Source organism: Nycticebus coucang, chromosome 2 (genome assembly GCF_027406575.1).
Source record: "Nycticebus coucang isolate mNycCou1 chromosome 2, mNycCou1.pri, whole genome shotgun sequence".
In the NCBI taxonomy this organism is placed as follows: Eukaryota; Metazoa; Chordata; class Mammalia; order Primates; family Lorisidae; genus Nycticebus; species Nycticebus coucang.
The window spans coordinates 173,013,093-173,030,394 of record NC_069781.1 but is presented as its reverse complement, the minus strand read 5'-3'; the positions used below and the strand labels follow the sequence as shown (position 1 = coordinate 173,030,394).

The window sequence follows — 17,302 nt, the reverse complement described above, 5'->3', positions numbered from 1 at the left end:
ACTGTCTTCTCTCTTTCTTTTGAACTTGTAGCTCTATGATTTAAATTGCTCTTCAGACAAACAGGAGTGTAAAGAACTATAAAGCCACTTCCAGGAACAAGTGGGTAGGTGCAATGGAATTCTGACACTAACTACCTAGAGTTGAGTTAAATTTCACAGGTTGTGGGCACAGTCTTCACAAACTTTCCTCACTTCAGACACCAGCCACAAGTTTAGGAGGTCCCCAAGCTGCCTGTACTTGTGACCAAATTAGGGTGTTTCTACGACCTCCTCATGTTAGATAATTCACTGGAACATAGCTCAGAACTTGAGAAAACACAATTGTTGAAATTAAAGTTTTATTATAAAGGATACAGATCAAGGTTTGCTAAAAAGAAAGCACGTAGGATGAGATATGGGAAGGCCCCAAAGGCAGAGTTTCCATGTCAGGATGCATCACCCTCCTGGCACATCTCGGGGTATCACCAGCCTAGAATCTCACCCAAATGTCAGCATCCAAAGTTTTTATTTTTTATTGGAGTTTCATGACAAAATGTTGCAGGAAGACAAGGCCCAACGGAGAGAAAGAGCACCCAAACACCATGTTTATAAGAGGAAGGGCTATATTCACCAGCCGGGAACTTACGGCATAGAAGAATTCCAAATGGCCACGCTCCCCGACTGCCTTGGTCTTTCCCTTTTTGACAGTCAAAAAGTTCCACCCCACAGGTATCCTTCTCATTGGCCAGTTTGAATCAAGCAGGAGATGCTATTCCTGCCCCTACAGAACTACAGAATTTCACAGAACTTGGAAATTTCCAAGTTTCAGGAAGTTAAGTTTACAAATTGCCAAGAGCTGAGTCACCATGGAGAGGACCCTGCATGTGTATCCTTGTGGTCTCCTTGAGAAGATCTATTCTACCAAACCTCACCCTTCTTGGGTACCCTTTCTCAATAGCAGGATTTATTGAATCATTGGCCAGGCCATGTGATTGAACTCAGTCTCCAACCCCTTTCTCTTCCAAGAGGTAAGACTGATAATTAGGTGGCTTAAAGCCCCAACCCTCCAATCACATGGTCATTCTGGCATGTCTAGCATCATCCTGGGACTATCTCAGGGCCCACCATGAGTCAGCATAAACTCAGGTGTGATCAAAGGGGTCTGCTATGAAAAAGAAAGACACTTCTCTCCCTTAGGAAATTCCAGGGGTTTAGAGGCTCCCTGCCAGGCAATAGTAACAGAACTAGGCAAATTCTTCACTATACAACAAGTGAGAGAACTAAGGAGTAGCTAGAAAATTCTATATGAAGAGGCTGGCTGCTTGTTAATCACTGTCGTGCATAGTGAAGTCAGTATTGATGCCCTCCAGTCATCTGTGGTCAGTTTGAATCAAACTGTAACTGGGTGAGTTTTTATATATTCTATGTGTCTAATAAAAGCAAACATGGATTTAGGAAAGGAGAAATTTTATTTCAAGGGATTGTTGCAGTTAGAGAAAGGGGACTATTGCAACAAGGAGAACACTGCACCCACAATCTGTAAGCCTTTCAAAGGGAAGGCAGAAAGGAATGCTCTTTTATACTGAGAGAGAAACAGGCCAGAAAGAACCAGAAATGGAGGACTTGGATGAACAGTTTGCCTGATAGGACAGTTGAGCAGGAAACACCTTTCCCTGCAGTCAGCAGATTCTCAGGAGAGGTGGTTAAGAAGAGGTTATTACATATCCTGATGCTGGCTCGGGATGGGTGGGGGGGTCAAAGCCCCAAGGTCTTGGGGAAGGAGAGAGGCTTAACTAATGTGTGGTCACATTAGCAGATATTCTGTGGCGACTGCTCAGTGGGTCAAACAGTTCAGCTAATCATTGTGAGAGAGAGAGAATGGGAATTCAGAGGGTCTGTGTGGCCTTGACACAGATGAACAGGGGAGGCATCCGTGAGTCTTAGCCCTAAAGGGAAGGGTGGCTCTTTGCATTGAGCCATTTCCCAGCACAGAAGAGGGTAAGAAGGAGATTTCTGAACCTAGCTGTTTCCCAGGAACATGGGCTCAGGTAAGGTTAACATTGTCATGTGTATGGGTCCTGTTCCTTAACTGAAAAAGCTATAGGAAATTGATCAACTGAAATCAATGTTTATGATAAAAAGCATCTTTTTCCTATCTGAGGTAAGCTAAGAAACAACTCGGATTTCCTCATATTTGGGCAAAGAACAAAATAGTAGAAACTGGGCAGGGCTCAGAGTCTCATGTCTGTAATTATAGCACTCTGGGAGGCCAGGGCAGGTGGATTGCCTGAATTCAGGACTTAGAGACCAGCCTGAGCAAGAGTGAGACACTGTCTTTACTAAAAATAGAAAAACTAGCCAGGCATCATGGAGGATGCCTCTAGTCCCAACTACTCGGGAGGCTGAGGCAAGAGGCTCCCTTGAGCCTAAGAGTTTGAGGTGAGCTATGACGACACCCTGGCACTTTACACAGGGTGATGGAGTGAGACTTTGTCTCCCCTACCACCAAAAACAAAGTAGAAATGGAAAACATTCATTCAGTAAGACATGTGTCTTAATTTTTTCAGCTATAAAAGGCAAATAGTTACATTAACTATGCCACGAGTTAGCTGAGAAGGTAAAGGGAAATATAAACCACTTGACCTAGGGCCTAGTTTATAGTAGGGTTTTAATAACAAGTAGCTACTTATTTTTAAGAGACAGAGTCTTACTGTGTTGTCCAGGCTGCGCTCAAATTTCTGGGCTCAAATGAGCTTCCTGAATAGCTGAGACTACAGCTGCATACCACTCTGTGCGACTGCTGGAAGCTACAATTTTTATTTGATAAAATATTCTATGGCTGAGATGTATGGGCCTCAGCACTGTTAAAGAAAAAAATTATTCAGATACTAGTTAAAGATGGTAAAGAAGACTGTTCAGGAGGGATTACGTAGGGGGGGTTTTATGGTAGGGGAAAGCAACTGGGCTCAATTCCAAATATGGGTAGAAGTGGAGATTTATAGCCAAGGAGTGAGGTCATTGGGTGGGAAATTGCTAAGAGAAAACAGCAAGGCCAGGGTGATAAGAGATCAAGGGTAGGGGGTAAGGAATTTGATCAATTATTGAAGGTGATCAGACACCAAGGGTCTGGGATTTTTTTGCTAAAGTCACTCAGCAGGATTCTTGCTAAAACTGGATAAAGCGGGCCAAGGACAACCCAAGGTTGGAACGTACAAAGAGTAGCTTCAGGAGCCTGACTCAAGTTTGGTTAAAGAAGAGTATTTGTCAAAGAAAGTCTTTTAACTGGGTATGAGTATCACTAATATCACTCAGCATGTCAGCCATTCTTCAGTAGTCAGAGATGAAAGGGATTTGTAAAGGGGGCTGGCAATATTTAGCAGGAACATATGGATAAGATGGTAAGTTCTTTGTTAGGACAAATAACAGCCAAGAAGTTCCTAATGGCTACGTCCTCTGGTGGAAATTATAAGCCCTTAGAAAACTTTTAAACCAAAGAAGTAGATAGCTATTCTTATTTTATCTGATTCCAGGAGGCCCATACAAAACCAGCATTCTGTTTATTCTTTTTTTTTTTTTTTGAGACAGAGCCTCAAGCTATCACCCTGGGTAGAGTGCTATGGCATCATAGCTCACAGCAACCTCAAACTTCTCTTGCCTCCACCTCCCAAGTAGCTGAGACTACAGGCACCCGCCACAACACCCGGCCATTTTTTTGGTTGCAGCCTTCATTGTTGTCTGGCGGGCCAGGGCTGGATTCAAACCCACCAGTCTGGTGTATGTGGCTGGTGCATTAGCCGCTTAAGCCACAGGCGCCAAGCCCATTCTGTTTATTCTTACCTGTTTTAATCCATGCTGCTTTCTAATGACTTCCCTGCAAAGGAGACGGAGCTGCTTTAGGACATATCAAAGTCAAAATGAAAATGTAGAGACATATTTCTAAATTTAGTATTTTATGTGGAATACAAGAATTTAGTTTGGGCATACACACAGAACAGGTGGTTTCCAGTATGTCCAAAGAACAAGGAGAAGGTTAGAGGTTTTATTAAAGAAGTGAAATGTTATATGTTGTTCTTCAGTAAGCTCATCAGCAAGCTCTGAATTCTAAGGGACAGCAGTGGGTAAATGTGAGGTTGCAGCAGCTCATTTCAGCAGCTATTAGGTAGAATGGTTTCAGGTTACAGCAGGCAGTTTCAGCAGCCAGGCTTGCAGAGCAATTACATTCTTGGAGCAATATATATATGCCCTGAGTGTTTTTTACCTCAGTGTCTCAACTCTGTTTTAGTTGGGTGTAAAAAGAATGACCCAATTTGTATGATCAAGTTTCACAAAAACATACTAAAATCCTTCTGTTCGTAAGTCTCTCATTGTAAATGTGTCCGATTGCTTGCTCAGGTATCTGGCTGGCCCCAGGGGTGTGCTGTTTGTCCACTGAGAATTTGTGTGTTTGGTGTATGTGCATTAGGGTGCAGAAGCTGACTACCTACTGGGAATACAAGGAAGCTGCCTCTGCTTACCAGGAAGCGTGGAGCGCTCTCCGCAAGCAGGCGTTTGCATCGTGGATCAGAAACCCACCAGATTATCACCAGTTTAAGTGAAAAGGAAAAGTTTTCAAATTGTTTGCTGGTAACAGGATCCTTTGTATTGAGCCGCCTTCTTTCTTAATGACTACACAAGTCTTAGGCTAAACTGGGGGGGTGGAAAAGCCTTCTCAGCACTCCATCTCTTTCGTGTAATATAGATGGGATCTAGACACCGAGCGATCTATACTTGATTGAAGTAGCTTTCTGCTAAAGTGCTGTTTCACTAATGACCTTAGCGTCTGACTTCAGTTGTGTTTTATTGCTTCTCTAAAATAATGAGATTAGAGATTGGAACATGATGCTTTAAAAGTACTCTGCAGCTGCTCTGTTTTATGTGTTCCTACATTGATTCAGCAAACATTTATTGAGCTGAAATGATTTTTAATCTCTGCAAGCTGTACACCTTCACTGGAATAGTGAACATATACTTGTATTCCCATCCTTGCTTCCCTTGGGGAGCCATCTTTTTTCCATTGTTGGGTGATTCTGCTCTACCCATCAGACTTGGTTGAAGCTAATCTTATTTCCTGGCTCCAGGAATGAGCTTGTGAGCCAGCCCTGGACAATCCTAGAATTGTTCTCAGAGCCATCAGGAAAAGATTCTCTCTTTCAATCCAGAGCTGGAAGGGCTACATAATGTTGAAATTGCCAATGGCCATCTTTTCCTACCATATACAGACAACTAGCTGAGAACAAAGGCAGTGAAAAAGGAAACAGGCAAGAGAATCAAGAGAAATGTTATGTGTTGTTCTTTAATAAAACAAGTCTAGTGTACCCTGGATTCCAATTATGTGAGACAAATTCCTACTACTGTTTGATTAAGCCTGTTCAAGTCAGTTTTCTGACTTTCAACTGAAAGTTCTCTCCAAGAAGCTAAAGGGTCCTAACACACCTAGCAAACAATTCTGTTTTAACTCCAAGTCCTGTCTGGACAATATAGTCAGACCCTCATCTCTAAACAATAAATAAATAAATATATCTAATATTTAACTCTCAACTTCTTCATGCCTTGAACGATTGACTAAGAATGTAAGCACCCCATGTCAGGGTTACTCAGGATCCTTGTCAGTTCTTCAGCATGTTATAGCTTTAAATATTTTTTTAATAAGGCTTTATTGAATTTCACCCAGTTAAAGAATATAATTTTATTATGTCCATAGAGTTGTGCAACTTTCAGTTTTAGAATATTTTCATCCTACAGGCACTTTGTGCTATTTGTTTCCTAGGCCTGTTTAACTAAGTACCATAAGCTGGGTGGGTTAAAGCGAAAGAAATCTATTCCCTCTTCGTTCTGGAGGCTAGAAGTCCAAAATCAATTTGTTGGGCGGTGCCTGTGGCTCAAGGAGTAGGGCGCCGGTCCCATATGCCGGAGGTGGTGGGTTCAAACCCAGCCCCGGCCAAAAAAAAAAAAAAAAAAATCAATTTGTTGATGGGGCCCATGCTTCCTCTCAAAGCTCTCAGAAGTATTCTTCCCTGCCTGCTCCTCAGCTTCTGGTGGCTCCTGGCAGTCCTGGGCTCACAGCTCACTCCAGTTTCCACCTCTGTGGGAACGGCCTGTGTGTCTCTCTGTGTCTCCAGATAGCCTTCTTGTAAGGACCCCAGTTATTGGATTTAGGACCCATAATGATCCAGTCTGACCTCATCTTAGTAAATTCATCTGCAAAGACCCTGTTTCCAAATAAGGGCATATGCTGAAGTTCTAGGTGGATGTAAAATTTGGGGAGACACTATTAAACCCTATTCAGTACTGATTAGCAGTCAGGTCCTCTACCAGTTTTGTTTTTTCTTCTTTGCTTCTAACAGTAATCATTTGTATGAGTTGTTGAGATGTGATAATGAATGAAAATTCACTCATTCTGAAATGCTCTACAAATAGCCTACATACAACTAATTTGTATTTTTTTTTTTTTTTTTTGTAGAGACAGAGTCTCACTGTACCGCCCTTGGGTAGAGTGCCGTGGCGTCACACGGCTCACAGCAACCTCCAACTCCTGGGCTTACGCGACTCTCTTGCCTCAGCTTCCCGAGTAGCTGGGACTATAGGCGCCCGCCACAACGCCCGGCTATTTTTTTTTTTGTTGCAGTTTGGCCGGGGCTGGGCCTGAACCCGCCACCCTCGGCATATGGGGCCGGCGCCCTACTCACTGAGCCACAGGCACCACCTAATTTGTATTTTTGCAACTGTATCTTTTAGATCAGAGGTTCTCAACCTGTGGGTTGTGACCCACAGGAACTGTATTAAAGGGCCAGGGCATTAGGAAGGTTGAGAACCACTGTTTTAGACAGATATGGGATTGTTGTATCAAAGGTTAAATAAACATAGAATTTAGTTCTATTTAAATACATTGGCCAAGTGGGGTGGCTCACACCTCTAGTCCCAGGACTTCTGGAGGTGGGAGGCAGGAGGATTGTTTGAGGCCAGAACTCAGGACCAGCCTGGGGAACATAGCGAGACTCCATCTCCACCAAAGTTTTCTTTGAAATAGGTATTTTCCAAGTCTTATTTCTATCTTCTTTTTTTTTTTTTGTAGAGACAGAGTCTCACTGTACTGCCCTCGGGCAGAGTGCCGTGGCGTCACACGGCTCACAGCAACCTTTTAACTCTTGGGCTTACGAGATTCTCTTGCCTCAGCCTCCCGAGCAGCTGGGACTACAGGCGCCCGCCACAACGCCCGGCTATTTTTTGGTTGCAGTTTGGCCGGGGCTGGGTTTGAACCCGCCACCCTCGGCATATGGGGCTGGCGCCCTACTCACTGAGCCACAGGCGCCGTCGTATTTCTAAATGCAGTGAATGCCATGAAAGCAAAGAACAGCATTACAACAATGCCATTTCTATAAAAATTTTTGATTAGATGTGCTAAAACATCTCTGAGTAGATACATAGAAACTAGTCATCCAACAGGGCCTGTGTGGAGGGAGAGAGTGGCTGGGGGCTCCGGCGCGGGAGGGAGACCTACTAAATACCCTTTGTATTTTTATTTTTAAAATGTCGAACCATGTTATTATAGTGCCTATTTTAAAAAATAAATTGTTAAGGGCGGCACCTGTGGCTCAGTCGGTAAGGTGCCGGCCCCATATACCGAGGGTGGCGGGTTCAAACCCGGCCCCGGCAGAACTGCAACCAAAAAATAGCCGGGCGTTGTGGCGGGCGCCTGTAGTCCCTGCTGCTCGGGAGGCTGAGGCAAGAGAATCGCTTAAGCCCAAGAGTTAGAGGTTGCTGTGAGCTGTGTGAGGCCACGGCACTCTACCCAGGGCCATAAAGTGAAACTCTGTCTCTACAAAAAAATAAAAAAATAAATTGTTAAAATAAAAATTAATGGAAACTTGTTTTTTTATTTTAAGCTATAGAAATACAGGCCAGTTCCAGTGGCTCACGCCTGTAATCCTAGCACTATGGGAGGTTGAGGCAAGTGAATTGCTTGAGCTCAGGAGTTTGAGACCAGCCTGAGAAAGAATGAGACAGGGTAAAAAGTAGCCAGGCCTGGTAGTAAGCACCTGTAGTCCCAGCTACTTGGGAAGCTGAGGCAAGAGGATCATTTGAGCCCAAGAGCTTGAGGTTGCTGTGAGCTATGACACCACGGCACTCTACCCAGGACAACAAAGTGAGACTCTGTCTCAAAAAAAAAAAAAAAAAAAAATTGTGGAAATGCTAGAACACACTCAGAAGTGATGTGGTATAGTGTATAGGGAAGAGGGAATCTCACAACATGCTTTAGGCAGTTCTGCCCATAATTCCACAGAATTCCCTCTATTAAAATATATTCTGGAATTTGGCTCTTTTGGGGAAGTTTACACCTTTAGCATCGCTGCTTATTCTGTGTTCAAAAGTGGGTTCTAATATCAATGACTCCATAATTTGTATTTTTGTAATTTTTTAAAACTTGGTGTGATTTAAAAATAATTTTATGTGTCTATTTTGTGTAGTCATTTCTGTCTCAAAAGCATGGAGATAAATGCCTTGTGTTTTGGAGTTCCTTAGTGCCAAGCATGAGCTCACTGTCTGGGGAAACGAGCTGCTTTGGAGAAAATGACCCAGCCCGGCTGCCAGGGCCTCCAGTTGGAAGAAACGCAGGCCCTGTCTGATCTGGTAGTTTCTGTGGCTGGTGGAAAACTGCCTCCACCTGGACCTTAGCAAAATTTTTTTGGCTTTAAAACAATGTTCTAAGAAAGCCTTAGCCAAAGTTTTCCAGCTTCTAAAACTCAGTCCCCTTCCTGTTTAGCTAAATGGCTTAGGACAGTAATATCTTTTCAACTGCCTCAGCCCTCCTGTGATGGTGTCTAGGAAAGCCAGGTAAGCTGTTAGAATGAACCCCCTGCATTAGAAAGGTTATTGAAATTAAGAAACAGCTTCCAACTGGAAAGATAATATATGCAGTAGAACCTCCGTAGCCGAACACCTCCTTAAGCTGACCTAATTTTCCTGGATTGGACATGTTTCACATGTACGTATCATTCCAGCAGGCCTCGTTCCTTATGCTGACCAGTTTGTTACAGTTCCTGGGGTAGTCAACCTACAGAGGTTCGACTGTGTAGCTTTTTGTGCTCAAGCAATTCCTTCCATAGGTAGCAGCCCTGAGAAATGGTTGGATACTGAAGGGGAAGAGCTCACAATGGAAACAGTGATGACTGTTTGCTCAGGCGGCCAAGAGAATGAAAAGCACATTGAAACCCAGCAGTGTTTCCCTGGGAGAGGAGAGGCGAAACCAACCTGACAACAGAGCAGGATCACAGAGCCCATTCCCAAGCATCTTCAGTTCAACGACAGATGTTTCAGAGAAAGCACCTTCATTTTCCAAAAAGAAGAGTTTTTATACCCCATATGGAGGAATCATTTTTGGCCTTCACATCCTAGGAACATGAATCCTTTTACACCTAAATGCCTAAATGTGTCTATACTGCAGCTAAGATTGGCTTCCTGTAAGACTGTTTAGATGGATCTAAAGCAAATCTGTCTTTTTTTTTTTTTTTTTTAATTTAATAGAAAGGACACTCACAGCACAAAGCAAGTCTGAAGTACTACCCTATGGTCCAAAAGTGGGAGGGAAATTCTGCAGTGACACTCCAGGGCTGCAGGTAAAGTCATGTGATTTCAATTTTTATTTCTTAAAATTGGAGCCTCCCCAAAATGAATCAAAGGGGATGGAAATCAAAGCAGTGATTGTCCCTGGTGGGGGATTTTGGGGGATCATGGGTGAATGGAAAGAAGCACAAAAGGACTCTAATGATGGAAACATTTGTGTTTTGATTGGAGTGCTAGTTACACGGCTGTAAACATTTTTCAAAATTTATTAAGTTCTACACTTAAGATCTGTGTGCTTTACTGTATATATACCTCAATTTAAAAATGTAAAAGAAATAACTGTAGTCCTTATTAATTACTTGATGTACTAGAATAAACTTGGGTCTGTATATTCAAGTAGTTGTATTCTAGTACCAACTCTGCCAATAACTTCCTGTAAGGGTATAGAGAAGGTATTTAGTCTCTGATTTACAGCGATTTACATATCATCTACAAATGAGGTCCCGGCAATTAGGACACTCAATCTTTTCAACTGTGAGGTAGGATTTCTTGTAAAAATTCTTAATTGGGTGGATAATACAATGACACATTTTCTCTGTGCCCATTGATGCTGAGAGACATAGCCAACATATAGCCTCAGTCAGGGTGGTGACAAGGGAGGAAAAGAAATAATTTTTTTTTTTGAAGTTTTTGGCCGGGGCTGGGTTTGAACCAGCCACCTCTGGCATATGGGGCCGGCGCCCTACTCCTTTGAGCCACAGGCGCCTCCCGAAAAGAAATAATTTTTGTCTTAATCTAGAAACCTGGGCTCTGCAGTTGAGTGTGGATTTTTTGCTCCTTATCCCTGAGAGCCAGCAGGGCTCGGAACCAGCTTTTGGAACTAAGTCTGGCTGGGTACTGCTTTTCCATGTCCAGATGTAGGCAGGTGTCTCTGTGGGAGGAAAGTCACTCCACGTGGGGACGCAGGCTGCCAACTGTTGGTCTTGACAGCCCCCTGAACTTGGGCTCAGCTCCCAAAGGGGAATAGCTCACGATGGAAACAGCAATGGCCATTTGCTCAGGCAGCCAAGAGAATGAAAAGTACCAGCAGTGTCTCCATGGGAGAGGTGTGGTGGGCAACTTGGAGAAACCAACTTAATGGAACAGGATCACAGAACCCATTCCCAGCATTTTTTTCAGTTGCATAAGAAGAGCGTTATGTGCAAACTCTCAGGAAATCTCTAGGAAATGGTGCTGTGGACAATCCAACTTTTACCCAACAACAGAAATACACTCAATCTAGTTCACCCATTTGCTTTGAATTAAATTTTGTTAATTTATCTGTCTCTGTTAGAATTTGACGAAAAGAACAAAAAAATTTTTTTAAATGAGAAAGGTCTCAGGTCAGGATAGTTAAAAAATAATAAAATAAAAATTTTTGAAAATAATAGTAAAAGTACAAAAGGATTTTGTTAATTTAGAGAAAGAGCTCTTTGTAAGTTTCAGGATTCTGCTCCTCCCTCAAATATTTATGTATATATCCTCCCCACCCAAAGTTTTATCCACTTCCTTTTTTTATTGCTGCCCCTTATGAACTGTTTGGACAGTGGATGCCTTTTCAGCTGGTATTCTCATGCTGCACTTTTGCTCCTCAGCTTATCCGGGGCCACTGTAAATGGCCTCTCCTAGCACGCCAGTAACTGCTGAGCTTTGAGACCAGCTGGCGGTGGAGAAGGCAGCATTGGGCACTGGCGTGGCAGTGCAGGCTAAACCAGCCCCAGTGACAGTGTTCATGCAACCTGTGCTGAAGCAGGCAGATGGTCCTGCCCAGCTCTGTGCCTCATCCATGAAAGATGACAGCTGCTGTGGTCTGAATGTTTTATGTTCCCCAAAAATTCATATGGTGAAATCTTAACTCCTAAAATGATGGTATTAGGAGGTGGAGTCTTTGGAAGTGATTAGGTCTTCGAGAGGTGATTGGCTCTTAAGGGCAGAGCCCTCATGAATGGCATTAGAGTCCTTATAAAAGAGACCCCAGAAAGATTCCTCACCTTTTCTCCATGTGGAGGACACAGCAAAAAGATGGTTGTCAGTGAATCAGGAATCAGGCTCTCACCAGACACCAAATTAGCATCTGATTTTGGACTTTCCAGTCCCCAGAACCATGAGAAATAAATTTCTATTGTTCATTAGCTACCCAGTCTATAATATTTTGTGATAGCAGCCCAAAGACAAGGGGTCATATGGGCAGTATTTTGCTTGCATATACTTTGGAGGAATTCTTTTTTAAAAATAAATGATGGCACATAAACTATGGTGCAATGGTCACACCAAGTCTTTTCAGGAGTAGAAAACTTGAAGGCAGGTGGAGTAAACTGAAACGTATATACCTTGTCCAAAGAAGTCATTTTCTCTGTTCCAGCTGATTGTTGCTGGATCTTGAGAATTTTTTTCAGAAGAAAAAAAATTGGATTTTTACATATGTATCTGTGGACCACATTCTTAAATGCAAGCCTTTAATGCTTACCATGTGGTCTAGCAGAACAAGGATGACTTCGGTATATAGACCCCAGTTTGAATTGTGCTTCAGGATGTGCTGGTTCTGTGATCTTGGGGAGGAAACTACATTCTCTAAGTGCCAGTGCCTCACCTTTGAAATGAGGGCACCACTGTGAAGTAATGTACAACAGAGATAGGAGGAGGGCTATCTGTCACACATGTAGTGACTAGCACAGGGGACTTTCCAGAGCTTTTGCTAGTAAATAGGAGATTGTCCTCAGCCTACAGGGAAAATGTTTGTGGAGCCTATTGCCTTGTACCAGGCATTGCACATCTGTTTGCCTACACCACTCCATTCCATTCCACATCTGGAAGCAACAGCCTGTCTCCAGGGGCTGAGGCATAGGAGCAAAGCTGTTGATCACAGAGGTATAATAGACCCTCCTACCTAACTTCTATGGCTTTGCTTCCTTGGTGTCGGCTGCCAGGATTTTTTTTTCCTAAGAAATAAATATGAAAAGGGAAATAAGTTGTGCTTTGTATAGATTTCTGAAGAATGTTTTGAGAATAAAAACATCTATATTGCCTTCTTCCACATTCACCTTATAAGAGAACCTCAGGCCACCTTTGTGATTGGTAAACCCTGGTATACAAACCTGTTCATGCCCTCCCAGTGGTCACGGCGTTAGCCACTGGTTCCAGGCAAGACCAGTCATATACCTCCTGAACACTATTCATGTGCCAGGCATTGTGCTCTGCACCTGAGGTACGAGGATAGGAATAATCATGTTGTCCTTAACTGACAGGGAAGATGGGCAAGTGACTTCACGGTGGAACAGCACAGCATGAGGACAGCTATACTAGACATTTGATACCCAACTTGGAGAAGGGCACAGGGTGCTAGGAGTAGAGTGGTGAAGGGGAAGAACAAGGGGTTAGTAGACAAAAAGAAAAAAATGAGGATGCTTATCTGAGAGTTTTGAGTGAGGATATTTGCTGTAGAGAAACCTTGTATACAAAGGCAGAGATGAGAGCACAGCATGGCTGGGCTGGCAGAGCATGAGAGAAGCTGAGGACGAGGCTGAAGAGGCCGTGGGTGATAGCAGGAGGACTTCATATGCTCTGCAGAGGAGAAAGGTTATATCCTGATAACTCAGCACTTCAGGGATTTGAGAAAAGGGCTGATGAGATGGAAGTTACATTTTACAAAGATCACTTTCCTCTAGCAAGGACGACAGATGGCAGAGGCAGGGATGTTGTTGAGGAGACCATAATTGAAGGATCACTGTAGCAATTTGAAAAGAAATGATGAGGCCCAAACAATGGGGAGATGAGGGAACTGATTTGAAAAATAGGCAGAGGGGTGAGTGTGAGGGAGTAGTTGGAGATGACTCCCAAGTTATCATGTGGCTGACAGGATGTGGTGCCAGGTCTTGGGCAAGGCGGCAAAGTGGGACTTGTCTTGGAGTGGACCAGATGTAGGCAGGGGTATGCTGTTCCAGAGTTTGAGAGATTTTTGTGATACTGCAGGATAAGGGCCTATAGTGGGCAATTAAAGGGACCAGTTTTGTGCTCAGGAGAGAGAGATGGGCTGGAGATTAAGATTTTTAGAGTCACCATGGGTTAGAGTGAAATCACCTGCAGAGAATGTGCAGTGTGGGAAGTAGAGGAGACCCTCTCCGGTGAGGAGGGAACCCTGGGGAAGTGGAGAGTTTGGGAGCAGTTTGGAAAGCACAGGAATGAGTGTGACTGACAGGCCAGAGGAAAATCAGGAAAAAGCCAATTTCTCATTAGAGGGAGTAATCTAAAGTGTAGAATATGTTAAAAACAAAGCAAGGCAAAAAAGTGCTTTTAAAAAAGTATCCACTGGGGGACAAGGTTATTTTGGTCACCCCAGCAAATGCAAGGGCAGGGAAGTAGAGGGGACAGAAACCAACCTCTCCTGAGCTGAGGAGGGACGAGGAAGTGAGAAATGTTCTCTCCTTGGAGAACGACTCAGCATTACAATATTGGGTCTTTTCATCCTTGAATATGGTATATTGGTATATCTCTCCTCCTATTTAGGTCTTCTTTTATACCCTTTAATAATGGTTTGTCATTTTCTTCATGAAGGTCTTGCATTTATCTGTCAAATTTACTCCTAAGCGCTTATAGATTTGCTCCTATTGACAATGAAATCTTTTCCTATTCCTTCCTATAATTAGTATATAAAAATCAATAACTGACATATCCAGCAACTGTCCTTACCTTTCTTATTCTAGTTTGTATACGTTCCTTTTGGATTTTTCTATTTTTCTTTTTTATTTTATTTATTTATTTATTGTTTCTGAAAACAAGTTTTATTTAAATAAGGGTTTAAATACATTATGGATTTTTCTGTTTTTCAATGCACAAAAACACAGTTTATCTTTAAATTCTTACACCTCTCATTTACTTTTCCTCTCATACTGCATTGGTTTTACTGCCAGAAAAATGTTGAGTGGAAGCAGTGATAACAGTCTTTTTAACAGCTTTATTGAGATATGATTCATATGCCATAAATTCATCCTTCAGACCTCCTTTTTGGTTTGTTTTTAATAGGAATGCTTCTAGAATTTTACTATATTAAGTAAATTGACAGTTTCATTTCCCTACTGAGTCATGCCATCTCTGACATGTTTTATACACTGATGTATTTCTGGGTTTTGAGTTCTGTTCTATGCATATTATTTGTCTATCCAAATGTGAATACCACACTGCCTTATCATGGTCTTATATGTAAATAATAAGCATGTATCTGCTGTTGTTGATTTTTTTAATGAATTCCCTTTATCACATTAAGGAAGTGCCCTTCTGTTCTTAACTTGCCAAGAGGTTTTTATTTTTTATTTTTTGTTTTGTTTTGTTTTGTTTGAGGTTTTTATTTATTTTTTATTTTTTGGAGATAGAGTCTTACTGTGTTGCCCTGGGCTAGACTGCTGTGGCATCATAGCTCACAGCAAGTTCAAACTCCTGGGTTCAGGTGATTCTTCTGCCTCAGCCTCCCAAGTAGCTGGGACTACAGGCATCTACCATGATGCCCAGCTAATTTTTCTATTTTTAGTACAGACTAGGTCTCACTCTTGCTCAGGCTGGTCTCAAACTCCTAAACTCAAGCAATCCTCCCCACCTCAGCCTCCCAGAATGGTGTGATTACAGGCATGACCCACTGTGCCTGGCCAGTCCATAAAATCTTAACAAGTCTAGTGTCTTGAAGGACTAGGGTTGGGAAGGGATGCTATGTATCTTTTTTTTTGTTTTAAACTTTTAAAACCTTCACTAAGATACTGCATTTTAAAGGGAAGATTGACAAGTCCACTTTTACTGATTGATATTCCAAATTTAAGGCTGCTTTCTTCAGTGGTTTGGTTTGCAGTTAATACTTGCTCCCTTCTCTTTCCCAATACTTCCTACCACTGTACTCAGAACATTGCTTTTTAATTATTTGTGTGTCATTTTACCACCAGAGTGTAAGCTCCTGGAGGATGGGGTAAAGCATTACCCTTATTTGTTCCCCAGGGTCCAGCACAGTAATAATCCTATTCTACAAGATTCCTACATTTTATATCCTGTATTTATATGGTTAAGCTTCACCTTTCCTTCTTTCTCACTAGTCCCTGCCCTAAGCTGGGCTATTTGGTAATTTGGTAGTCTAAGCAAGGCCAGAGTCCTCCCAGGCACAATGTAAATAGAGAAAAAAAAAAACATGCAATGATTTGACATTGCCAACCATGTCTTCTTTTCTTTTTTGTAGAGACACTTTATGGCCCTCAGTAGAGTGCCATGGCATCACACAGCTTACAGCAAACTCCAACTCCTAGGCTTAAGCGATTCTCTTGCCTCAGCCTCCCGAATAGCCGGGACTACAGGCGCCCGCCACAACGCCCGGCTATTTTTTTGTTGTTGTTGCAGTTCGGCCGGGGCTGGGTTTCAACCCGCCACCCTCGGTATATGGGGCCGGTGCCTTACCGACTGAGCCACAGGCGCCGCCCAACCATGTCTTCTTAAATCTCAAGTTCAACATCTCAGTTCTGCCCTTTGGCAGCTGTGTGGCTATGAAAACTACACTACCTATCTTATGGGGCTTTTTGTAAGATTGTAATAGTACATACATCCATCATGTATCCCACAGGGTGGCTCAGTAAGTGCTAATTATAAAATATTTAAAACAAAAAAACTATTGGCTTTGGTGACACTTGGCTTTTGGTTTCCTTTTATTTTCAGTTTCATCTGTGGGTTTGTGGTTGTGCAACATAAATAGATTAAAATGCCTTCAGAGCTACCTCTCTTCTTTCTTTAAAATAGAAAAAAGGAGAAATTAACCATTCCTTCCCACCAGTCCCTGCTCCACACGGGGCTGTTTGGTAGTCCAAGCAAGACTAGAGTCCTCCTGGGGACTTTTGTTAGTCCTCTTGGAAAAACAGCTCTTTCTTCCACTGGAGTTGCTAAGCAACTCCAAAGATGGACCACTTTTGTCATCACAGAGAGGGAATCTGCCTGACAATGAAGTCAACACAGAAGAAAAGAAAACCAAGAGCTGGAAAAGAGTTTTGATGTCTTTATTTGATCCCTGGTTCTAGCTGTATCTCAAGCCAGTTAACCATCCATGATAACTGAAATAATAAATTACCTTTTTATTGCTTAGGCCAGTTTGAAATGGGTCTGTGTGATTGCAAATAAAATTCCTTATTAACACATAACTGGTTCCTTCCCTTTACTTCACTCATTGACATCAGTTTCTATCTGCTTTTAGTGCAAAGAGGAACATAGATTTTATTGGGTCAAGTTTGGGAAAGACCCGACAAGATGCTTATGACAAGAATGTTTCCTCTGACCCCAATGGGAAGCTATCATCAATAGAGAACTTTGATGGGCTCCTTATATAATTTGGTAAAGACAATCCATCTGTTTCTTCCCCCAATAGAAAGTTTACATTTGTAGTCTGGCAAGGCTACACATTTATACTAATTTGTGAATGAGACTTATGGGCCTGGAAAAATTTTATTTTGGTTTTTAGGAAGGGATTAGAAAGTAGCATCTTAAAGAATACAGGTACAAAGAAAAGGATAAAGGTATAGAACTGATCTGGGAAGATTGCTAGGATATAATATTAAATGAAAAAAAACCAATGTATATAAAAGCATAATTTCCTTTATATAAGAAAAAGAAGAAAATAGGATGTCCATATCTAATTATCCCTCTAAAAATCACTACTGAAAAGCAATAA

At 42.3% G+C, this 17,302-nt stretch overlaps 1 protein-coding gene across 6 annotated transcripts in view; it reads left to right on the top strand.

Moving 5' to 3' along the window:
- The window catches only part of ADAT1 (adenosine deaminase tRNA specific 1), a 35,847-nt gene extending 18,809 nt beyond the window's left edge, over nt 1–17,038 (top strand). For 2 of the 6 annotated variants that reach the window (XM_053608090.1, XM_053608083.1), the window contains one exon: nt 4,442–4,574. In XM_053608090.1, coding sequence (XP_053464065.1) covers nt 4,442–4,574 — 133 coding nt within the window. Of the gene's footprint in view, nt 1–4,441; nt 4,603–9,122 lie in introns of those variants that run through there. The other 4 variants (XM_053608074.1, XM_053608066.1, XM_053608099.1 and 1 more) reach the window with 4 other exon arrangements.
- Nucleotides 17,039–17,302: the final 264 nt, after the last annotated feature.